This window comes from Rattus norvegicus, chromosome 5 (genome assembly GCF_036323735.1).
Source record: "Rattus norvegicus strain BN/NHsdMcwi chromosome 5, GRCr8, whole genome shotgun sequence".
NCBI classification, from domain to species: Eukaryota; Metazoa; Chordata; class Mammalia; order Rodentia; family Muridae; genus Rattus; species Rattus norvegicus.
The window spans coordinates 43,279,045-43,304,869 of NC_086023.1; the positions used below are offsets into that span (position 1 = coordinate 43,279,045).

At 40.2% G+C, this 25,825-nt stretch overlaps 1 protein-coding gene and 1 long non-coding RNA gene across 8 annotated transcripts in view; both read right to left on the reverse strand.

Annotated features, from left to right (window-relative positions):
- Positions 1-20,773, reverse strand: part of LOC134478952 (uncharacterized) — a 38,050-nt gene extending 17,277 nt beyond the window's left edge. The window contains exon 1 of the long non-coding RNA XR_010051730.1: positions 14,582-20,773. This is a non-coding gene — a long non-coding RNA (uncharacterized LOC134478952). The remainder of the gene's footprint in view (positions 1-14,581) is intronic.
- Klhl32 (kelch-like family member 32) overlaps positions 1-25,825 on the reverse strand; it is a 247,220-nt gene that overhangs the window by 161,184 nt on the left and 60,211 nt on the right. For all 7 annotated transcript variants that reach the window (XM_232840.11, XM_017593707.3, XM_017593705.2 and 4 more), the window contains one exon: positions 20,780-20,960. In XM_232840.11, coding sequence (XP_232840.4) covers positions 20,780-20,960 — 181 coding nt within the window. The remainder of the gene's footprint in view (positions 1-20,779; positions 20,961-25,825) is intronic.

Here is a 25,825-nt window from a genome sequence, read left to right on the forward strand (position 1 = left end):
GTAAATATTAAAAGATTAAGTTGCTGAGTTAAGGAGCGCTGGATGTCAATTACTGGATTTGACTGTATTTTATTTATAATTTGTGTGCGTGTTATTAGTAAGCAAGCTACAGCTCTCCCTTTGCTACTAACCTTGTACTTCGGTAACAGAATCTTGGTAGTCATAACATAGGTATGTGCTTTTCTATCTTCTTATGGGTCAGAACAGATTTACACAGTGTGAGGAACAGCCTCTAATTAAGGCATAGGTAGTCTGGATCCATTGCTTATCTGGGGTGAGTGACTGTTCTGGCTACTGCCCACATTCCTTATATTTCCTTTCTTCTTTGGCCCAGTTTTGATAATTTACATTTCCTGGAAACTTATTCATCAAGGTTGTAAGTTAATTTATATAATTTCTACAGTGTTTCTAATAATCTTTTTTCTTATTTTCATCTTAAATGCCACCATTTATTATACTGCATTCCTTAAAAATGTATTGAATATTTTGGTCAAAGATTAGTCAGTGATAATCTACTGAACCATCTCTGTGACTCCTTGCTCCATGTTTCTGTGTAGCGAGTGTGGGCATAGGTCTCAGCTTTGTCATACATTCAACATTACGTGTAGAATCAGCCTCTCTGCGCCATGGAATGCTAGCAATCCTTAATCTATACAGAGCACAGGCCAGCCAGTCCCTTCATGAAAAGTTCTTGGGGTAGCCAGAAACTTTGTGTAAGAACTCTAGAGTTCTAGAACCTCCCATTGGAATTTAACCCACCCTCTGCCTCTAAGTTCTAGTAGACTTGTACAAACAGTAAGTTGACTCCATTAGTCAGTCTTCAAAATTCTCAAGCCCACTGCCTAGACTATCTATAAAGATCTGTCCTGCGTTCTTCTCCTTTGAGAGCAACTGTTATAAATGGCCTGCTAGTTTGTTGCCAAACTTCCATTCATATCAGTGCTTCATATCAGGACCCATTCCAACGTTTACTCTGGTAACTGTTCAGCAAAAGGACACAGATGCACAGGGGCTGAAATTTTGGAGCCCAGTATACTAGGGTTTGCATCAAAGCTAGATCTCTCATTTTCTGTTTGACTTTGACTGGACATGGTGGCTTATTATTAATTCAGTGTGTCACATTGAGCACTGCTACTGGCTTGGTTCTCATGGTACACTGCTTTCTTCTTTTAACTTAGCAGATGAGAAGCATTCGGCTTTGAGAATATGAGAAAATTAATGTACATTCTGAGTGAAGACATTTGCTGAACTTACTTCAAAATATTAAATACTTCTTATTGAATGGTTAAGTTACTTATTAAATATTACTTTATCTGTCCATAGAACCAAAAGATTCCCATTGTTCGAATTGGTGAGGGTGTATGTATTGTTGGGGAGCAGGGACTCAGAGATTTTCCTATTAGTAACAAAAAAAATCCTGAATTGTTGCAACTTTTTAACCTTTTCTATGTACTGCTACAGTATCAGTAGACTTTGAAGATAACAGAGAGGATATTGCCAGGTCCTTTTAGATAGACTCCACTTGTGTTGGCCAACTACTTCTGAACAAGGAGCTGCTATTTAGTGTGGCTGATTTATTCAGTGTCACACCATTGATCGAAACTGATTTTTCCCTCTCCTGATACCAATCAATTGTAAACAGCTTCTTGACTAGAGTTTATTTTATTTTATTTTTTTTAAGAAAGAGAAATTACACAAAGTTGGTGGTGGGGGGTTGGGATGAGTGTAGAGAGGGAGTAGAATATGATCAAAATATATTGTATGAAAAAAAATTTAACTGAATAAGCAAGAAAAAAACAAAAACAAAGAAACCAGATGCCCAAAACCAATGATTACTCCCTTCCTAAGATCAAATGGCAAGATAACACTAAAGATACTAAAAACTCTTGGCTAACACGAGGTCCGCCTGTTTCCTGATAGCAAAGAGGCAGAACAAACAGAAACTAGAATCCATCTTATAGAACAAGGGACTTTACAGATTCTGAGCTTGTAAAGACTCAAAGTATTATTTCCCATGAAGGCATTAAAAATTTATTTTAAGAGCCCTTACTACGGCTCACTTATTCCACGGTTAGGAAAAGCAAGTAGACTTTTCTCACAAAACGACATGCCATGGAATTGCTGCTGCTTATGGCTACAAAAGCTTCTGACAAGTGCCTTTGGGGAACAAACACATCAGTCTCTGTGTTCATGAGGTGTTAGGGTGTAAATGTGAAATGTAGCTCAGATGTTCACATGGACGGTGTAGTCCACAGTGCTGCAGTGCTGACAGGTGGCCTTGGCGGTGTGATGGGACATGAGGGCTCCAGGATAATTAATGCATTAATCCATAGACATATTCATATATTCATACATTCATATATCGGTGGATTACAGCAGGCGGTGGAAACTTTGGGAGGTGGTGGCTTGTTGAAGGAAGGTATACAGTGTCTCCAGGTACTTCCTTTCTCTTTTTGCTTCCTCGCTGCTAGGAAATAAACAGGCTCTTTTGTACATAATTCATGCTGATAATTCTCTGACCCAAATTCATCCCAAAGCACTGGAGCCAACTGATCATGTCTTGAAGCCCCAAAATGTCTGATTAAACCACTGTTTGCTCCTTGAGGGTGACCTGCTTCAGGTATTTTTTTCACCATGATGAGAAAATTGACTAATATGCACACAACGTTGAAATGTTAAAAGGGGGACACTGACATCATAGCACTGAGGAAGGAATGTTAAAAACAAAACAAAATCATTAACAACGTCTACTGCACTGTTCAGTTTCAAACTTGGGACAAATGGCTGAGGTACCTATTGAACATATCAAAGCAGACACTGCCCCCCACCAGGCTCTTCTGCATTCCTCAGTCCTTATCTGTTACTGGCCGCTCCTGGCTGACAAACCTTTCTCCCAAATCCCGAACTCTCTAGCCCAGGAGGCTGGGATGCTAGTCCCTATATAATCCAATCACTTTGGTTATGTACTCTTTCTGCACCTTGAGCCTCCTGGTTGCTGCACCTGGTTCCCCTGCTCTCTTTCCTCCCTCTCCGTCTCCTCCCAGCACGGCCAAGCTCAATCTAGTCATGTCTACTCTGGACTCTCCCAGATGTCCTTGCCTCTGTCTATGCTTGCCCACATATCTATAATAAACTTTCTCCTCTACCATAACTAACTAGGAGCAGTCATGTTCCTTTCCTTTTTTTTTCTTTTAATTCATACACCAAGCATGTCATTATTTCTTTCTGTAAAGGATAATAATTAATATAAAATAAATAATAAAATAAGAAAAAACTAACGTATAAGAATAGGACAGAACAAACATACAGAAGGAAAAGAGCCCAAGAGAAAGCACAAGGAATAAATATATACACAGAGACCTACTCATTTTCACACTCAGGAATCCCATAAGAGATTTAACTGGATACATATATATCCAGTTATACATACACATCAAATCACCTTACGCATGCCTGTCTCAGTCTCTGAGTTCGATGTGTGTCTGTGTGGTTATTGGGCCTTGTTTTCTTGGTGTCCTCCATCCCCTCCGGCTCTTAAATTCCTTCCACCTCCTTGTCCTCAAGGTTCCCTGAGCGCTAAGGGAGGGATTTGATGGATTTGTCATCCCATTTACAGCTGAGCGTTCCCAGGTCTCTCACTGTTTGCATATTAGCTAGCTGTGAGTCTCTGTACTTGTTCCCATCTGTTGCAGGAGGAAGCTTCTCTAATGATACAATGTACTAATCTCTGTGAATAGCAGAATGTTATTAGGGTTCATTTTATTGCTATAGTTTGCTGGTTTAATTTTTGTTTTTGTTTTTGGTAAGTCGTATTTAGTTTGACTTTAGATCTCTATGCTTTATAGTATCAGGTTCTTGGTCATCCAAGCAGTGTTGGGGTAGGGGTTCCATCTCCTGGAGTGGGCCTCAAGTCAACTCAGGTACTAGTTGGTAACAGCCATAAGCTTTGTGCCACCATTGCAGTAGCATATCTTGCCAACAGGACACTACTGTAGATCAAAGGGTTTGTGACTGGCTTGGTGTTTACATTTATCCTTTGGGACCTTCTTGTACCAAGGATGGTAACAAGAAGGAATGAAGGGTCTATGTAGACACCAGAATGCCTTCTCCATATTCAATGAGTTCTGTAGCTGTTGTCTTCAGCAACAGGGCTTTGCCATCATTTTGTGGAGAGTAACAGCCTGGGTTGTTTGACGGTTTACAGGGGACTCCTTTGGCAAATAACTCAATGAGGTGTAATACAATCTCAGTACTGGAAGCTTCATTTGGTGATATGAAATATGCACTTGGGGTTCTGCCTCCCCCATTATTTGGTGATAACCTTTAAATGGCCTTCATATAAATATATTAGGAAGCTTCTATTATATTAAGTTTTCTGTATTGGGCTTATCATTCCCCAAACTCAAGTTGTACTGCACAGCTATAGTAATAAATACACCGTGGTATTGGTACAAAATCAGAAATGGAATTGAGTTGAAGACCAAAACTGCCAGAACACGATTCAAGAATGGACTCACGGGAGGAGAATTTTGAGTGCTTGTGAGAAAACTCCAAGAAAACAATAGAAGATTCTTTTAATCTCGATTTCGTCAAAATGCAGAATTGTTCTTGGAATGTGTTTTCAGGCTACTCCCAGGTATGGAGGTTACTTCAGACTACTCATTATGGCTTGCGGAAATTATTCAATTAAACTTGTAGGTGCCACTACGGAAAAAAAATTGCCACATGCAGCTTACCCTTGTGATTGTATACAGCTTGAACTCATGATAACTTTACTCAGATGGTCCTTAACCTTCAGAGTATAAATTGTGTGGTGCTCTGAATAAAGCTGGCTATTGCATCAGACGTTAGTCAGTCTTATGCATTGGTTCTATTCTCTCAGGTCCCACTGTCTCTAGATACTAAACACTAAACATAAATATACACACCCATGGACACCTGATCTTTTATAAAGAAGTTAAAAATATGGACTGAAAAAACAAACATTATCTTCAACAAACAGTGCTGGTCAACTGGATGGCTACCTGTAGAAGAATCCATGCTTACTACCATGTACAAAACTCAACTCCAAGTAGATCAGACACTTCAGTGTACAACCAGACATGCCCACGGAACCTGAGAGAAGAGAAAGTGAAGAATGCCCTGAACTCATTAGCACTGGAAAAGACCTTTGGAACAGAACACCATTAGTACAAGCACTAAGATCAATAATAAATAAATGGGATCTCATGAAACTGAAAAGGCTTCTGCGTGGCAAAGAGCACACCATCATTTGGACAAAGTCACAACCTAAAGAATGGGAAAAGATTTTTACCAACTACATATTCATTGGAGGACTAATATCCTAAATGTATTGAAAGTAAAAACTAGATATCTAGAAAACAACACAATTTAAAATGGGGAACAGATCTAAAAAGAGAATTTTCAATAGTGGAAACACAAATGACTGAGAAACACTTAAAGAAATAAAGGCTCAACATCCCTAGTTGTTAGGAAAATGCAAGTCAATGCTACTTTGAGGTTTCATCTTATAGCTGTCAGAACAGCCAAGACCAACAGCACAAGTGACAGCTCATGCTGGTGAGGCTGTGTTGGTAAGGGTAACACTCCTCCATTGCATAGTCTACAGCCGCCTTGTAAGTCAGTGTCAGTGTTCCTCAGGAAGACAGGAATTCATCTACCTCAAGACCAGCTTTACCACTCTTGGGTGTACACCCAAAGAGTGTTTCATCCTGCCACACAGGAGCCTGCTCGATCATGTCCCCTGTTACTCTATTCACAGTAGCCATAAATTGGAAACCATAATTCTTCAACAAAAAAAAAATGGACAAATGAAAAAAAAAGTGGTATATTTACACAATGGGATATTACCCAGCCACTTAAGAAAAGTTAAATCATGTAATTTGCATATCACTGATTATGCTATAAAAATATAGCATAGAAAAAATCACCTGGAGTAAAGTAATCCAGACACAGAAAGATAAATGTGGTATGTTTTCATTTATCAGTGGATATTTGCTATTTAGTTAATGAAAACCAAGTTACAATCCATAGAACCACAGAGCTTAGATATAGAATAGAGGTCTTGGGAGCATATAGATCTCCCTAAAATCAGGTTGTGAACGGATGGGGGGGGGGAGTAGAATGAGAAAGGAAAAAGAAGGGAATGAGGGAGGGAATAAGAAGGGACAGCTAAAATTAAGGGCCATGTGAGGGGTAATACGGAAACCTAAAAGAGTAGAAGCTCCCTAAAATATGTCATTTGGTTTCTATGATTCATCTTCAGATAAGAAATCCACTTGCTTATCATACAACAAACCTTCTATACGGCTTGATTCCTCATTATCCTTATAATCTATGTTTTCCTTTGCTTTCCTTACATTTTTATATAGCATCTACAAGAGCAGACCAATAGAAATGACAGAATACCAAAGCATATCTGACAATTCACAAGAACTTCAGGGAAAAACTCATGCCAGATAACTATAGCTAAGGATCTTGTATTAATAGCCTTGCTGCTATGGCAAGGCCACAAACTGAGTGCCTTAAAACAGCACAAGTATTATTATCTTATGTTATATATTATGATCTCACTGCACTAAGAGGGATGTGTTACCTTCAGGGTCTGTAGGGAGGAGCTCTTCTTCAACTATCCAGCTTCTAGAAGTCACCTGCTTTATGCCCTCGTCTTGTAACCATAGCAAGCATGTCACTCAAACTTGGCTTCCTCCATCACATCTCTAACTCTTGTGTGTCTCTCGTAAACCCTGATGTCGCCAGTGATCTCTCCATGTCTAACTGTGCAATCTGGGACAATCTAAACTAAATCAAGGCCTTATGCTTAATCACAGGCTCTAAGGATGTGGACAGCACTGGAGGACACTCGAGGACTATTTTCTGTTCATAATGCTAAATAGCCAATGCCTATCTTAAGCAGAAGTAGTCAGAGTTCCACACAGTTTGATGCAATAAGACATTTAGCACATTAGAAACCTATAGAATGGGGACTGGACTCCTATTCAACACCTACATGATCTAAATAGCTCAATATTTATTAAGTGTAATGACTTGTAAGTAGTAATGTCTATGCCTAAAGGTTATTAAGGAAAACTGGAGTATAATTATGCCTGTTACTGAGGCTAGCAAATATATTTTATAAATTGTAGTGTTCCTTCCATATTGAGGCTTTGCAGCCTGACAACAATCAGTATTTCCTTCCTAAGAAATATCTTCATGCTCTAGCTTGTGGTGGCTTGAATGAGAATGGTTCACATAGGCTCATATGTTTGAATATGTAGTCCTCTCTTGAAGGTACTGTTTGGGAATAATTAGGAGGTATAGCCTTGTTAGGGGGATGACTTTGGGGTTTCAAAAGACTGGTCCCATTATCTGTGTACTCTCTGCTTGTGGGACAAGATGGGAGCGCTCAGCTAATCCTGTCACCAGGCCTTTACTCAACCATTATGGCCTCTTATACTCTGAAATCATAAAGTCAATTAAATGCTTTCTCTTGTAAGTTGACTTCATCATGGTGTTTTGTCATAGAAGTAGAAACCCTACAAATTGCATAAAATATTGTTGCACTATTAATATCCTTTTTCTGAAAACATTCAAATAATTTTATTCTAGGTTTATACAGCCAGGAGATTAGTTTGTACCAACTCTGGTGTTTAATACTAATTCAAGATAGAAAAAATCACTTTGAGTACATATTGATTTAGTACACTTCAGCAAGTTGGAGTTGTAAGTGAATACATAGACTCTTAACAATGGTGCAAAGGAAATAAAACATTTTGATAGTTTAAATTTTCACTAACCCTTTAAAGCAATTTTTTCATTTCATATGTAAAAAGGCACACATTTCTTTTATACTTTTGAGATTTGTTTCCACCCCAAGTAAGTTTTGTAGTATGTAACGAATAATTGTCAACACTGTTAGAAAGCCCACATGTTCCAACCATTAGGATACATTTCATTGTTCTGTTCTAGGTGATTTATCAAAGAAGTTCAGAACATCTACATAGGCAGCTTACAACTGCCTGCAACCCAACTTTCAGGGGATGTAATGACCTCTTCTGGCACCATAGGCATGCAAGCACATCTATCACACTCACAAATAAAAAAATTTAAAGACTAACAGTAACATAAGGAAGAGCCTGGCCTTTCGGTCTTTAGCATACTTTTATTAGCTCTAGACGATAACTGATATTTCTTCCCGTGGGCAGAAAGATTTGAAGGCATTTGGATAATATCCAAACACCTATTAAAAGACATGCTTTCCCTAGGAAAACACTTTTGTGCTTGTTTCTTCCTTCTTATACACAAGAACATGAGGAAAGAGAAGGGGTAAGTTCTATGGTGTTGGTTATTTTCATCAACTTAATATGAATTTCTGTCACTTAGGGAGAGAGAACCTCAATTCAGGAATTGCCTCCGTCAGTTTGGTCTGTAGGCATGTCTGTAGGATTGTTGGTGATGAATGGTTAACTGTGGACAATGCCACCCCTGGGCAGGTGGTCTTTTGCTGTATGAGAAAAGTAGCTGAGCAAGGCATGGGGGCAAACAGGTATGTAATACTCTGTCATGGCTTCTGCTTTAGCTCCTGCCTTGACTTCTTGCCCTGACCTTCTCAGTGATGGACTGTAAGGTATAAGATAAAATAAGCTCTTTTCTCCGAAGGTTGGTGTCTGTCAGTGTTTTATCACTGCAACAAAAACCAAACACAGTGCTAAGATAATCTAAGCTATACAATCAGAATAACTGAATGGATCATAATTCCTGCTTGTGCCCATGAGAGTGTTTCTGGATAAGATTAACATTTGAATTGTCAAGCTGAGGGCAGTAAATCATCTCTGTGATTGGGTGAGGCTTGTCCAGTGGGCTGAAGATATGGATTAAATAAAAGGATGAATAAGATGCTGCACTATGTTCATTGCAGCCTTATTTATAATAGCCAGAAGCTGGAAAGAGCCCAGATGTCCATCAATAGAAGAATGGATACAGAAAATGGGTATATTTGCACAATGGAGTACTAATCAGTTATTAAAAACAATAAAATTCACAGGCAAATGGATGGAACTAGATAAGAATTTCTGTCACTCATCCTGAGTGAGGTGACCCAGTCACAAAAGAACACACATTGTATGTACTCATTGATAAGTGGATATTAACCCAAAACTCAGAATACCCAGGATACAAGTCAAGAATATTCATGATACAAGTCAACAATATCAACAGACCATATGAAGCTTAAGAAGAAGGAAGACTAAAGTGTGGATGATTCAATCCTTAGAAGGGAGAACAAAATAATCACAGGAGGTAGAAGGAGGGAAGGAACTGGGAGGGAAAGAGGAGAGAGAGGGAATAATTGAGGAGGGCAGGATCAGGTATGGGAAGAGATGGAGAAAAGTAGAGGGTCAGGAAAATGAAGAGAAATATGTAGCAGTGGTGGGAGGGTGGAGGGGGGACGACGACGACTGGAGGTTGCCACTAGAAGTCCCAGACTCCAGGGAATCAAGAGGTTCCCAGGACCCAACAGGGATAACATTACAACGAAGGGGAGATAAAACATGTAGAGACCATATCCAGTGGATAGGTACAGCCCCCAGTTGAGAAGTAGGACCACCCACCCATCTCAAAATTTTTAACCCAATTTTGTTCCTGTCAAAAGGAAATGCAGGAAAAAAGTGTGGAGCAGAGAGACTGAAGGAAAGGTCATCCAGAGACTGCCCCACCTAGAGATCCATTCCAACCACAGATAGCAAACCCAGACACTATTGTTGATACCAAGAAGTGTTTGCTGATAGGAGCCTGGTATAGCTGTCCCCTGAGAGGCTCTACCAGTACCTGACTAATACAGATGCAAATACTCACAGCCGATCATCAGACTGAGCAGAGGGATCCCAATGGAAGAGTTAGGGAAAGGACTGAAGGAGCTGAAGGAGATAGCAAGCCCATAGGAAGAACAACAATATATCAACTAACCAGACCCTTCTGAGCTCCCAAGGACTAAACCACCAAAGAGTACACAGAGGGGGACTCATAGCTCCAGCTGGATATGTAGCAGAGGATGGCTTTATCTGGCATCAATGGTTGGGGAGGCCCTTACTCCTGTGGGAGACTTGATGCCCCAGGGTAGGGATATGGTAGAGGGATGAGGCATAAGTGGGTGGGTGGGTAGAGAAGCACCTTTATAGAACCAAGGAGGAGGGTGGATGCATGAGGGTTTGCAGAGGGGAAACTGGGAAGGGGAACAACATTTGAAACCTAAATAAAATAACCATTTTTTTAAAAGAATTCTCTGTGTTAAGCTTGAGCATTGTTCTTTTACCTTAGAACTCATACCTGGACCACTAATGACTGGCTTCCTCCTCCTTCTCCAGGCTTCTCATTTGGACAACTGTACATCAGTTCCCCTTAGATATCCTGCTCTCCCCTACAGAATGGACAATGCCTTAGCCTCTACAGCCATGTCAATCCCTATAGTAAATCTATGCATCTGTCTTTTGACCTACTACATATTTTCTATTGGTTTTGCTTCTTTGGAGCTTCCGACTATATATTATACTATTTATTATTCTTGGAGCATCATCAATACTAGGTTTGGCATATGTTTAGGTCCTTAACATGCTGTCTGAATGAATGATGATGCTCTGCAGTGGGAAAGCCAGTCAGCTCTGGTGAAAATATCCTCTCTTGATTTTCTTAGAATCCCTTTTCTGTAAAACTAAGACCTAAAGCTGTATTAAAGCTGTCAGTTCTTCAAGGGGATATTCACTTTTTATAAATATGTTCATGTATGCATTACAACTATAAAAACATTCATTTGTAACAAGCTAATTATTCACTTAATATTTAAAAAACGAGAGCCTTCACTAAAGTTCACTTTCCCTAAATACAACAAAGCAATTATCAGGAAGTCGTTACTAAGGTCCAAAGTTTATATTACAATTCAATCCTGGTAGTGTACATTGATCCTTTGCTCTCCATCTGTTCACTCCAATCATGTTCAAGCTCTTGTTAACTACGCCTTTTCCCTCCCTCACAGTTTTCCCCAGAATGTCGTATATTTAGGATTGTACAGAACCATCTTCAGCTTAGCTTCTTTCACTTTCTCAGTGCCATCTACGACTTTCTGCAGCTTATAAAGCTTATATAAGTCATTCTTCATCATTCATTGAATATCATTCCATGGTATGGATGGACCACAGTTTCCCTGTTTGTCTAGTGAAGGATACCATGTAGCTCTGTGTTAGAGGAATTATCTACAAAGGTAGAGAATGTCTCCCAATGAGGAAAATGAAAACAAAGGCAACACTGCAGGTGTCCAGGGAGAATGTCGGCAGGAATGATTACATGGGAGAATTTCTTGACCGTCTCATTTGACGTCTACAAAACAGCAAAATTATTTTCAATAGAAACTTCTATCGCAACATATGCTATCTAACAATGAACTTATAAAGTGTTTCTTTAAAATAGAATGCCCATCTCAAAATATACCTTTACTCAGTCCTTCACCCAGGGCTTCCTCTGTGTCCTACAAATCTTATTTGATGGAAAATAATGAACAGTTTACCAAACAATGATAGTTTATGGTATAAGAATGCTACTTAGGTGCCTTTGTGATCATTATGTGATGTCAATTGTTAGAGAAAGAAAATAATAAGCAAGTAAACATTAAGATGTGGCTATGGCTGTGGCTGTGGTGGCACACATGTTTCATAACCACGTGACTCAGGAGACCTTATCTGACCTCTAGCAACACGATGAATCATGCAGAGCGGACTATGGAAAATAGTGAGCGTTTGCCACTTCATTATGACGACATTTGTGTATAAATTAAATAACCTACAGAGTAATTTTGCAATTGAAAACAATAGGAGATGCATACTTCCAAAGTAAACCAAATGTGAGGCTTTGGGTTAGTTTACTACTGTCTTTCTGAAGTGAAGGTCCAAGAAGTAAGTTACACTGAGTAAATAGATCTTTAAAAACCTGCTCTAGTGAGAATGTGAGACACCTTTGCAGCATACATGAACAACTGCCCATTCTACCCCTGACTCCAGTGACTGCTCCGAACATGGACACAAGAAAGATTCAGCATGGTGACTGGATGATAGATAAAAATGGGCATGGGTGATGGTCTGACCTTTACTATTCGTGTCCCACCTGTAAGTTTATAAGCCCATTTGTTTCTTATTAATTTTATCTTTAAACTAAAAGATAATTAACTAAAAGTGCACTGAAATTCACAGAATTGATTTATATTTGAGGAATAGGCCAGAAACAAAGACAAAAGGCATCCGTCCAGCTTGGGAGCTGAAAGCAACACAACTGTCGATGCTATATTTTTTATCCCTAGTACAATAAGCATTATCTGTGTGCACGTTATCTGTGTGCACGTTACCTGTGTGCACATTATCTATTTGTGTGCACGTTATCTCTGGTGATTGAGCAGCAGACAGCACAGATGCTGCAATGGCCCGCCCCCCTTTTGTGAGCAGTACTATTAGCCTCAAGTCTTTAAAGAACACTGTATTAGGAGGTAAGACAAATGAATATATTAAGGAGATCTATGACTATATTTATATGTATATACATAGTTATATATGCACATATGTAAATTCACAATGAAATACATATATCTGAGCAGAAGGAGGTTCTTAGAAGAGTACTAGTGAGATTCAACATAGCGAGAAACTGTCTCAGTTAGATTACCACGGGGAAAATGAAGATGGAGTATCTGTAAAGTCCTGGGCACTGCAGCACTGGGCTCTGGGGACCAAACATCACAGCAGAGACTATAACCTTGGCTCTCCCCCTTGTAGAAGACTGAATGAAACATCTTCATACAAAAGATGTTCTCTATTGCTCCTTCAATGATACAGTCTCCTTTAAAATTCTTGTGGCTTTCTTTCCCCCACTTCCTCCAGACCTCAGGCATATCATATGAACAGCAAGACCATCCCCCATCCCTGCTATCCAGATGCTCAAGTATCAGGCCTTAAGTCTTACTCTGAAGGTTTACCTCTCCTCCCCATCCATGCATCTGTCAACTCCACATCCTCCTAACCATGCTTTGGAAAGATTTTTATCTTTCTAGACATCTCTTCCCTGAGTCTAAGCTACCAACCACTTTTTAAAACCCTAGTAGGCATTATTGGTGCCTTTTCTTTATTTCTTGAACATTATGATACTAATACCCATCTTACAGACTTCTTCGAAGAATGAAATCCATCGATCTACAGAAAGCATTTAGAATACATGTGCGGAGTACAGGAAATGCTTGCCCATAGCAGTCACATTCATTAGGGCTGCAACTGACCAGAAATACCCAAATAAACAAATGCAAACCCCCACACCCTGGTATGGATTGTGTTTTATTGTAGTAATCCATCCACTTGCCTGTGTCTTCCACCAGACTATGAATTCACTCAATGTCTAGAAAATAACAGGCTTACAACAAATGTTTATTGAATTGAAAATTTCTAATTATGCATTATATTCTCATTTAATTCTCATTTGTGCCATTTACTTCAATAATGACTGGAGAATAGGTTTACACAAATACTTGGAACGAAGACCATTTTTTCAATATCACGGGCTTTTGTCCTTCTCTCAAATCTGAAAGTTACACAGTATATGTAGGCTCTAATGGGAAAAGATGCTCAAATATTTCACTTTTTAAAACATCACATTTGAATCATTTTATCAACACACACATGAACATATGTTAGAAAGCCAAGACATCAGACAACAGCCTCCAGAACCCAGATATTTCATGAATCACAGAGTGGTCTATAACTCAGGACTGCCCACACAGGATCCTGTGACCTTACATAAGATTTCCCTGGGTCAGAGGGACTTCCAAAAGGAGAGGATTAACAGTTGACTCATGCTCACCCATTACACACACACACACACACACACACACACACACACACACACACACACACAATCACAAGGCTTCTGCCTAACTTCTCTTGTTACCTCTAATCCAATATTTTCCAATTCAGTTTTATTCTTCAGTACCTCTATAAATTTCACTTTAAGATGCTAGTGATTAAGGTCATAACCTATGGTTCTTTGAAAAAGACAAGCTACATTTTAAGTGTTGAAAAATGGAAGACTATATGAATGTAGGAACGTGGCAGAGGAGAGTCCACATAGAGGGTCGTGGGAGACATCAGCCATATTGTTTGTTATAAACCTTGGTAGAGGGGTAAACTGAGAGGCAAAGGGTCCAACACTTTGCACAGATGCAAAACCCTGAGGTGAAATTGACTGTGCCTGGCAGACAGTGCCATGGCAGCACTGAAGGAACAGACGAGAGAAGGGAGGGGCTGTGCGTGGGGCTGTGATGGCTGACCCTAGCACCCGAGCAGGGAATGACCATTCACTGCACAGCCCCGCACAAAGGTTCAGAAAAGAATAGCCAGGGAAGGAGAAAAGCCAGATGCTTACTGAAGGTTTCTAAGAAGGAAGGGAATTTCAGATTCAGAAAAGCGCAAAGGCAGAAGAGGCTAAAACAAAGCTATTCTGAACTACCAAAAGATGAGCGAGCCTGATAAAAAGAGCTGACCTTTTCTTCCCACTAGAACTCAGGTGTAGCATGGCCAGGCACCACTAATCAATCCAAGAAGAGGAACTGTGCCAAGGGTGAGATTCTACACATCGCCAGTCTGCACTGACCCCATCCTGAGGCCTGTGTTTGAAGCGTTCAGCTGACTGATGAAAAAAACCCAGGACCAGGGAAGAGAGGTAACCTGCTCCTGTTTACACAGCACAGCGGGGGAGGGGGGAAGAGGAGGAAGCCTGCAATTGTTAATTGAAGTAGAACCTTCCATTTGCTAAGCACTATGGAAAACAACTGCCTGTGGCAGAGCTCAGGCTCCTCCATTTCATCTCCCCACCGCTGCACTACTCTCTTAAGAACTGCTGCTCTATTTTACTTACGCTTCACAAATGTCATGCTATGCATACACCGCTCCTTTTGGGGTTTTTTTTTTTTTACTCGTTATTTCTTGACTCAATAATGATTTTTTTATACTTCCTTTTAAAATGTTAATGATCACAGGAAGTTAAAGCACTTTGTGCTCAACTGCTCTTTCGTTATTCCTGTTGCAAGCAAGAAAATCTATTGTTAACTCCCAGGGCAATACCACGGAACAGTTTATACCAGCACATGTGCCTGCTGACTCCTGCAGTCTTATATTTCCTGAATCGAACAAGAAGCATGTTAGCTTCAGAATCATGTGCCAAATACCACACTTTAGAGCATAAAAGTCTAGTTTATACCACAGTATTAACTTCATAGATCCAACAGAAGGGAAAATGTGCAAATAATTTACATGTTTTTGTATATATATATTTAGGATTTCAGATCCTAAGAATTGAATTACATATGAATTACTATGAAAATTAGAAAGCATTTCATTAATTTAATAAATTATTTACTGAACACTTACAAAGTATGAAACAACATTATATTGTTGCAAGGGAAACCGAAGTTACCAAGGACTGCAGGACACTGTATCTAGGTATTTTAATATAGAACATAAGATACAAGAGCAAACAAATAATTCTAAATTAGGGTTAGTGGTTGGGCGAGGCAGTTCTTCATGAGTCTCTTAAATTTCTCCACACAGTCAGAATGAAATGATGTTCTAGTTTGCCTTTTATTGCTGAGAAAAAAAATAATAAAACAAACAAAACAAAAAAACCAAAAAACCCATGACCAAATGTAGCTTGGAGGTAGAAAGTTTAGCTTATAGTCCATCACTGAGAGAAGCTAGAACAGGAAGTCAGGGCAGGAACTGAGGCAGAGGAGTGAAGGAACACTGCTTATCAGTTTAATTCCATGGCCTGCTCAGATTGCTTTCAAATTCCACCCAAGGTCATCTGCCCAGGGGGCAACCAGTAGGCTGAGCCCTCCCACATCAACTGTCAATCAAGAAAATGCTCCACAGACTTTCGTCAGGCAATCCCGTGAAGGCATGTCCCCAGTTGAGGTTTATCTTCCCAGATGAGTCTAGCTTTTGTCAAACAGACAAAAATTCACCAGCACAAACAATGGCCATTTCTTTATCTAAATTTTCCTTCCAGGGATGCTTCTGTAACAAACAGCTTTAGAAATAAAGTTGGCATCACAGTCTGGAGAAAAAGGCAGGTTTACCTACAGACCTAGAAGGAAGAATTTCTCTTACTGGGGAGGGAGAGGTGGGCAGGGATTCCTTGTCTCAGCCTCCTCTGTACTAGGATTACAGGGGGCTATTGCCCACCTGGCCTTTACACCAGTGCTGGAGATCTGTGTCCTCATGTCTTTCTGCTTGTTGGGCAAGCACTTCAGCCACTGAGCCATCTCCCCAACCTGCTTTCAAGGGCTCCATATCACTGTGAGTTGGCAGATGAATATAACTGACACTATCTCTTATATGGAAAAACACAGGATTACTATTAGAAATATCTAAAACAATCATTAGCTGGCCTAAAGACCTCCATTGATTTCTGTATGATTTAAAGATTTTTGTAAAGGAACATTTTATATCACTTCATTTATTTTCTGATATTATAATTACAACATTTCTCTCTTTCTTTTCCTGGCTTCAAACCCTCCTAAATATCTTCCTTGGTCTCTTTCAAAGTCATGGCACCTTTTACATTAATTGTTGTTACTCTCGTGTGTGTGTGTGTGTGTGTGTGTGTGTGTGTGTGTGTGTGTGTGTGTGTATGTGTATGTGTGTGTATGTGAGCATGCCCATTTGCATGTGTATAATACGGTCTGCTGAGTCTATAAGACGTTACTTGTATATATGTTTTCAGAGTTGACAGTTTGATATTAGGTAACTAACTGATATGCTTACCCTTGGAGAAGATTATTTCTGGAAAAAATTCTACTTTTTACATTGGACTTAAATGTGTACTCCTACTTATTAAGGTTTGGACTGCTATTAGTCAAAAATGCTCTCTTACACTAATAGTGAAAGTGGACATTGTATTTCCTTGGCCAATGGGAGATCACTACACACTAATGTTATATTTCAAAAATCCTACTCAGTCATTGTGGTGGTTTGAACAAGGATGACACCCCCCACCCCCGATTGGCTCATATATTTGAATGTTTAGTCAACAGGGAATGACACAATTTGACAAGATGAGAAGATGTGGCTTTGTTGGAAAAAGTATGTCACTGGAATGTGGTTTTAGGTTTCAAAAGCCCATGCTAGGCCCAGTCTCTCTCTCTCTCCCTCTGCTCCACTCTCTTTCCCTCTGCCCCCTTCCCTCTCCCTCTCCCCCTCCCTCTCCCCACTTTCTCTCTGCTGTGGATTAGGATGTAGTTCTCAGCTCTTACTCCAAAACCACGCCTGCCACACCTGCTGCCATGCTTTCTGCCATGATGATAATGGACTGAACCTCTGAACCCATAAGCAAATCCCCAGTTAAACGCTTTCTTTTATGAGTTACTTTGTTCATGTTGTCTCTTCACAGCAATAGAGCTGTGACTAAGACGGTCATCAATCAACTGAAGTAACACTTAAAAAAACTTAAGAAAACTTGAAATAAGGGATATTTCACTTCTCTATAGCAGTGGTTCCACTGCTCTTGCACAAGAACCAAATTTAGTTCCCAGGAGCCACATTGCAGCTTAACTCCAGGACCAGAGGATTTAGGCTTCTCTTCTGGCCTTCATAGGTACCAGACACGCATGCAGTAAACTTTGCAGGTGACTTTGGTTTGTATTAACTGGCAAAAAAGAACCAGCACAAAGACTAAAGAACTAGTAAAAGTCTCTTAACTAAAATCCTTAAGCTCAGAAAGATCCCAGTGAAAGTCTACCAATGCTTCTCAAACTATCCCATAAAGTTAAGGAAATAATATGGCCAAATTCATTTTTCATTGTAGTTTTATACACATATCTAAACTGGAAAAGGCCACCGAAAAAAAAGGAAATTATAGGTAAATCTCTCCAATAAACATAGTTGCACAAACTTTTGAGACAGTATTTATAAATTAAATTCAACTACACATCAAAAACATCATTCATCATGATCAATGAACTTCATCCATACAAGGATAGTTTAACACATGCACCTGCATAACATCAATAGGTTGGGGACAGAAATCACACCTTAGCAGAGCCAGAAAAGGCCTTTGATAAAGTCCCTGGATAATTTCTCTTGACAACAAAAGCCTTAGGAAACTAGCAATGAGGGGCTGGAGAGATGGCTCAGTGGTTAAGAGCACTGACTGCTCTTCCAGAGGACCTGAGTTCAATTCCCAGCAACCACATGGTGGCTTACAACCATCTGTAATGGGATCCAATGCCCTCTTCTGGTGTGTCTGAAGACAGTGATGACAGTATACTCATAGAATAAATAAATAAACTTTAAAAATCTAGCAGTGAAATAAATATCCAGTAACATAACAAATGTTATGTATTGAAAGAAAAAACTCTATAACTGACATTACCCTAATCAGAGTTAAACAAGCCACAGCACTTGCAGTAAAATCAGGAATGAGGCAATGCTGTCCACTCTTTTCATGTGTTTCCTCAATACAGTCCTTGAAGTTTGAGCTACAGGAATAAAACTAAATAAATAAAATAAACAGGGAAAGAAGTAAAAGGCATGTGAATGGAAAGGCAGAGAGAAATCATCCCTATTTGTAGACAATAACTTTCCACAATAAGAGACCCAAAGCTTTACCAGGAATTTTTAGAACTGATGAACTCTTCCAGAAAATGAACGGGACACAAAAACCGGTAGCTTTTCTATATGTCAGCAACCCACATACTGCTGAGAAATCGAGAAAGGAACCCGATTCACGGTGCTTTATAAATAAATAAATAACCTAGGAATAATCCCAGCCAAGAAACTACAGTGAGAAAAATGTAAGCACTTAAGAAATTGAAGAATGAGATGGAAAGATAGCCGTTACTAATGGATTAGTAGAATTGATAACACAAAAATAGCTCTATTATCAAAATGGATCTTCAGGTTCAGCAGTTTCCATTAAAATGCCAGTGATATTTTTCACAGAATTAGATGAAAATGTACTGAAGTACAAAGGATCATGACAGCCAACAGTCCTGAGCAAAAAACAAACAAACAAACAAACAAACAAACAAACAACACCACCAAAAACTACAAGCAGCAAGGTAGTACAACACCAGATTTAAAGGTTTGCTGAAAAACTACTGTAACAAAAATACTATGACACTATTACAAACCAAACCTGTAGATCAGTGGCCGAGGACAGAGGACTTAGCTTCTTTTCCCATTGCTCTGAAGGGAAAAGAGGTTTATTTTAGCTCACAGTTGAAGGCAGAGTGCATCATGGTGGGAAGGTCATGGCAGCAGGAGCTAGAAGCAGCTGGCCACTGTCCAAAGGAGAGAGCAGTGAGTTCCGCTCTAGGGCTCAGCTTGCATCTCCATCTAATGAGGGTCCCCACCCAGGATAGAGATAGCCCTTCTCACGATCAAGGTGGGGTTTCCCCCACCAGCGTATCCAGAGACCTAGCTCGTAGGGGTTTCTAGAATCTGTCAAGTTGACAACACAAATAAGAGATGGGGGGCGTTGAGAAGGGAGGCTATTAGGAGGGTAAAAGAGACCTGAGGGGAGTAACAGGAGGGAGATACAGATGGTGAAAATAGATATTTGAGAGGAACTTGTTTATGGATACATGAACAATGAATACAGGCCAATTTTAAAAAGAAGAGAGGAGGAGATGGAGAAAGAGAAGTAGGAGAGAGAGGAAGAGGGGGAGGAGGAGACTGCAAAATGGCTCAACAGGTAAAGAACCTTGCTATACAAGTCGGGCAACCAGATTTGATCTCCAGACCCCAGGTAAAGGTGGATGGGAAGAAGCAACTCTACAAAGTTGTCTTCTGACCTTCACATGCACATCTTGGCATGTGCGCCCCCGCCCTTCATGCATACACATATAGGCACATGCACACACACAATAACAACACTCTTATCCCATCTGTGTGGAGGCAGTAGGTTTATATGTCTGCATGTATACAGGCACATGTCTGGAGGCCTGAGGCTGAGGCCAGGAAACTTCTTCAACTTCTCTTCCACTTCACTCATTTAGGCAAGGTCACCCATCACCTGAACTCCACCTGAACATCACCAGTGCCCACACTTGTATGGCTGCACTTTAAATACTGAGATACCACCTCAGCCCCCAAATAATACGTTTCTAAAGTTAAAAAAAAAAAAAACAGACACCAGGTATGCAGGTTAAGAACTCTGTTTATTGTTTATTTACATTCTGAATTCTTAGTGCTTAACCTCTGAGATTCTGTTTCCTTATATGTTAAAAAAAATGGCAGTCTTCAATAGCTTGTGCATGCATTTGTACAAGGTGTTTGCATGAAGATTAAATGAAATATAAATATCAAAGACCTCACCCACCCAAGTCATATCAGCACACGTCACTCATATCTGGAAATCAAATTCCAAGTTCTAGCAAAAAAAGAACCGTATCTTCATATGTCACACATGTCACTGCCACACCATCCAATGCTTGCAAAATGCCAACCAAATCCATTAGTCAGGTGCAAAGGTCTGCTTCCCATTATAGCCACCCAGCCCGGTCCTGCGCGTGTCCCACCAGGGACCTGGACCCAGTTCTGTCCAATAAAGTACACAGATTCTCAACACTTACAGATCTGAGAACCACCATGTAGTTGGCTCATGGCCTAGGAATGGTCAAGAAGCAAGGCTGTCCTCTGTGTACTGACATCCTAAGACAAACACATCCACCTTCACTTACCCGGAAATAGTCACTGCAGGCCGCTAGGACTGCCTTGTGAGCATGGAATTTCTGTTCCTCGGCGATCAGGGTCACGTCGCAGAGAATGCCATCACTTCTTTGCTGATTCAGTGCTGCGAGGACAGTGTCATTGTGAGATTCCGAGTGGCACAGCCTCTGGCCAGTCAGCATTTCTTGAATACTACAAAGGAGAGTAATGAAGCCCTCTTTATTCATTTCACACAGCTCAGCTTCCCAGGCGTTCTCTTACCCATTGGACTTTGGGGAGGCTACTTCTAGTGCACCGAGAGTCTGACCTTCCTGTGCTCAATTTTGCCCTGTCTGTTCCTTGTTTCTTTGCTTTCCTTTACTCTAATTCTTTCTTTTGCCCTGTCCTGTCTTTCTCTTGTTAGCTCCTGGATTTCCACTGGGGTTTAACTTTGTGAAAGTCTACTTGTTTCTGTGAACCTATGAGCCTGTTTCTGAGCTCCTAGTTCTTCAGTGTGTACATGCAAAACTTGCTTTATGTGTACAGGGATGCACATCTTCCCCTGTGTGTGTGGAGAGGGGAGGGGCAGGCACACGCTTCCTAATCTGTGACTCCCTCTCTAACTCCATTCTTCTCTGATCTTTGACTTACCATGAGTCTCCCTAGGATACATCAGCCTAATATAAAAAACTGAGCAAAAGAGTTGCACCTGACCATCCTGAATCTAAAGCACTCAAACCACGGCATCAGTCAGAACTCGGGAAATTCCACACTACACAGCAAATGTCAGAAGAAATTCATTTGCAACAAATGGGTCATGGAGGCATAAAGCTGCAATCCAAGCATTCAAGAAGCTGGGAAGCAGAGGATGCTGGGAAGCAGAGGATGCTGGGAAGCAGAGGACGCTGGGAAGCAGAGGACGCTGGGAAGCAGAGGACGCTGGGAAGCAGAGGATGCTGGGAAGCAGAGGATGCTGGGAAGCAGAGCATTTGAAGGTCATCCTTGGCTACAAAGTAAATTGGAGGTCAAGCTGAGCTCCAGGAGACCTACCTCTGTGGTGGGAAAATTGCCCTTTGCAAATGAAAACGGCAATTAAAAGTTAAAATATCCATTTCCAATCTCTGTACAATGTAATCATTGTGCTGGATTTGTGGATGGACTATTTTTCTTTTTTTTATTTTGTGAGATTGCCAGACTTACCGCTTAGCGCTTCATTTTCTACCCCTTCCTAACCAATGTATCCTATGTCCTTTCAAAAGTCCTACTTGAACTTCAAGGATTTTCTAAAATGAGATAGAAATGATGCCAGGAACTCATAATACAAACTGAATCTATGAATGTCTAATGGAGAATTCTAGCTTAGATCATCAAAACTCCGTCTACATCACTCCAAGTTTTTAGAAGAAGTACTGGGGGCTCTGACCAGTGAGCTATGTCATTGCTAAGTTACTCCCGAAGGGTGACAAGGGGATTATGCCCTGTTTCCAAACACTGAACTTTTTTGAACGCTGAGTAAAGGCTGCCTGAACGTGCACTCTCCCTACCCGACAATTCTGTGCTCAGGGCCAGTATGAAAAAGTGTCATTCAGAGGAAACAAAACCTTTTCCACATTGTGGCTTTATGTGACAGGGCTCTAAATTACTTCTGCCAATTGGCTGGCAAACGAGAATTAAACACAAATCTCTCCCTTAAAATTAACCCAGTTCTTCCTGTGAAAAGTCAGTGTACTCAACGAGCTCTAGGGAACGTTTCCTCCTGGGAAGCCTCGAAGTCCAAGAACTATGGGAAGAAAATAACTCTAGAGAAAGCGAGGCTACAGGAAGTTCTTGTGGGAAGACGGAAGGATATTTTCAGCAGAGCCCTTGAATATTCATCTGTGGCTCCTGTGGTAGGCGGGCTTTCGAAATCAGTAACTAAAAGTCACTTTCAGAAACATAAATAGTTCTTTACACAAATTTCTATGTAAAGCCTAGAATGTGGATTAATTAGTATCATTAAGTAAAAGAACCCGGTGGAAAGAAACAAGAATTCTTTATCAGCAAAGTGGAATGCTAGGATAGCCTGAAAAAGCTTTTCTAAAATGATGACATTTTCATAGTTAGCAATTATATTGCTTACAATTTTCAGCCAATTATCCTGCATGATATGTAATTACTTATTACAATTAACAATTTAGTCTTCCTAGTAACCCTAAGAGAAGGTATTATTGACACCTATGTTTTACAGATAAGAATAACAAGATTCTTGATCATGAATAAAAAAAAACTAATGTTAAAAACAAAATGATATAATTCCTTTTTCTGCTTTAAAAAAAAAAACAAGATGTCTATGAGAAAGGTCTCCAAAACTTATGCCCAAGGTGATAAAAATTTCAATGGCTCCTATTGAGTTTATACTTATACATAAGTAGCCTCAAAATTAACTCTTTTGAGTAACATATGAAAGCATTATGTTATGGAATAGAAGTATTAAAACTTTAGAAACTTCATTTGAAACTTTCACAATGTCCTTTCTCCTCTTTTATGTCCCCATAAATGAATTCTGAAATTTCATTTGTAGTAGAATAAGGGTGCATTAAAATAATTGCATTAAAATCTTATATTTCCAAATCTAGTGCATGATCCATGTCACTATTAAGCCTGAATCAGTATTTGTACTTAGATATCTGTTGAAAGAGTAAATCTTGGCAGGGAGAGAGCAGCTGCGAACTGCAGTTTGGGAAACACTGAAGGGCTGAGCTCTTGAACAACAGTGATGCTCCTTGGCTTCATAGACTAATAGCTCAGCTTGGAACAGTCACCCCTAAAGAACACCATACGCTGACATAGAAGACAATACTTGGCAGAAGAGCCTAAATATTTTATGACCAATATGTTATGGGTTCTTAAAAAGCAGAAATAAATACTCTGGCATTTGGCAAGAAACAAAGGCCCACAGCTCAGCAAGTCTCAATAAGTCATCATTGTATCCTCAAAGCACTTTCCCACTTTTCCCTCAGCTATAAAGCTGCAAAAGCCCTCACCTCTGTAAACCTGACAGCACCCCTGTGCACAGGACAGCCAGAAGAGGGGAGGCTCACTTCACCTGGCTACTTATCGTGCACTGGGAACAACAGGAATTGAAGGCTACAGTGTATCATGCGGAAATAAATGAAAGCTGGAGCAAATGGATACTTGTCACTAGCTCCCTCTGCCCTGAGACCAAATGGCGAACCAGCACACTCACCTCCTAGGTCTTTTTACTACTGGGAAACAAAGAAGGGAAAAAAAAAACTGTTTTAAAAACTTTCCAGATAGCTAGGGAAAGACTCCAGGAAGGCTCCGCGTTTCTCGGAGGAAATTCAGGTTTGAGAAGATGCTTAAAACTGGAGAAATTCTTCCATGAAAGAAACGGTATGGGTCAAAATCCATAGCTAGATAGAAGGTACCTGGGCTCCCCAAGTGCAACACCAGTACTGTCTTCTGTGGGGGTCCCAAGAGCTGTATTGCTAAGACAATACACTAGCGACATGGGGCTACTGAACACTCAAAATAGGTCAGTACAAGTTGAGGTGTGCTGTCAAAAGGACTCAATATATCTCATTAATACTTTTATACTGAAGTTTAGGCTATGATTTGGGATATACTGATTTATATGAAATACATCACTAAGATAAATCAGAGCTGTTTCTTCACTCCTTCTTTTAAAATTTATCTACTTTAAACCATTCATGCGTCCTATTGCGGTTCTATTTCCAAGTCCACAAGCTCACAGGCACCCTATGAGGCCAGCTGCCACTGTCAGTGAGCACAGGTCCTGCATCTCACAGGGCTTACCCATGTCTCTGGTATCACAGCAGGAAACCCAGACTCCCCCAGCAGCTGATTGACTTTAGCAATGCCAGGGAGTTCGTACCAGGCTGCTCACATGCCAGCATCTAGTAATGGGGAGATTCATTCAGGAGGTCCCAGGGAATGGGACTAATCATGACTTTGAGCCTGTAACTTTCATTCTGGAAGCGATCACGAAAACTAGGAAATCAAATGCAGGGCACGCTTCTGACAGTGTCCTCCCGCTCATTCGGAATCCCTGCTTCAGTGCAGATGGCCACTTTGAGTGCGTGGAGTTAACGCTTCCATCCCAGAAATCCCAGCGGGTCTCATTTTCACTTATTCATTTAACTGAACTCAGAAAGTTCTAAAGATGTAAATTCTAAAACAACTCTACGCTTTTTCATTACACATTTCAAATGTAAAAGTTCTGTAGATTTCTCTCTTCATGTTTACCTACTACTCAACTGGGTAAAGATATTTTTTTTTTTTAAAGATTTATTTATTTATTATATATAAGTACACTGTAGCTGTCTTCAGATACACCAGAAGAGGGCATCAGATCTCCTTACAGATGGTTGTGAGCCACCATGTGGTTGCTGGGAATTGAACTCATGACCTCTGGAAGAGCAGTCGGGTGCTCTTAACCGCTGAGCCATCTCTCCAGCCCGATATTTTTTATACGTTAATAGTAAAAGAATGCTACTTATCAACGTGGGCAGGCTGTTAAAAGATTCTGTAGTGGAATTAATTCTATTTTATATAATATTTTATTAACTCAAATGGTGGATGTTAGAAATAAAAATAGCAATAATAAGAAGCCTAAATTAAAACACAATTAACAAATATTAAGACTATGGAGAAAGTTAGTTATAAATGAACAGCTCTCTATACCCCTTCCCTCATCCAAGAAACTTTTGTTCTGCCTTGCTATTCTACATACCAGAAATAAAATACCAATAAATAAAATGTGGTAACGATATCACAGAATATTCGGTTTCCAGGGCAGTGACAAACTAAGTGCTCTCACCTTCCCAAAGGAGAAAATATCTAAGGCACAGATGGGTGAGTTACCACCTCATGCAAAGAAGAGAAGATGTATGCAGGAAAAGAGACTAGCAAGCTTCAGCCTGTGTCAGCAGGGAGCCCAGAGAAGGCTGACACACTCTTCTACAGAAAGCAGTGGTTGAAACTGAGAGTCACAGTGAACTGAGTCACCACAGATGAGGTGATGACAACTCACGCAGGATGTGTGGGCCAGGACAACC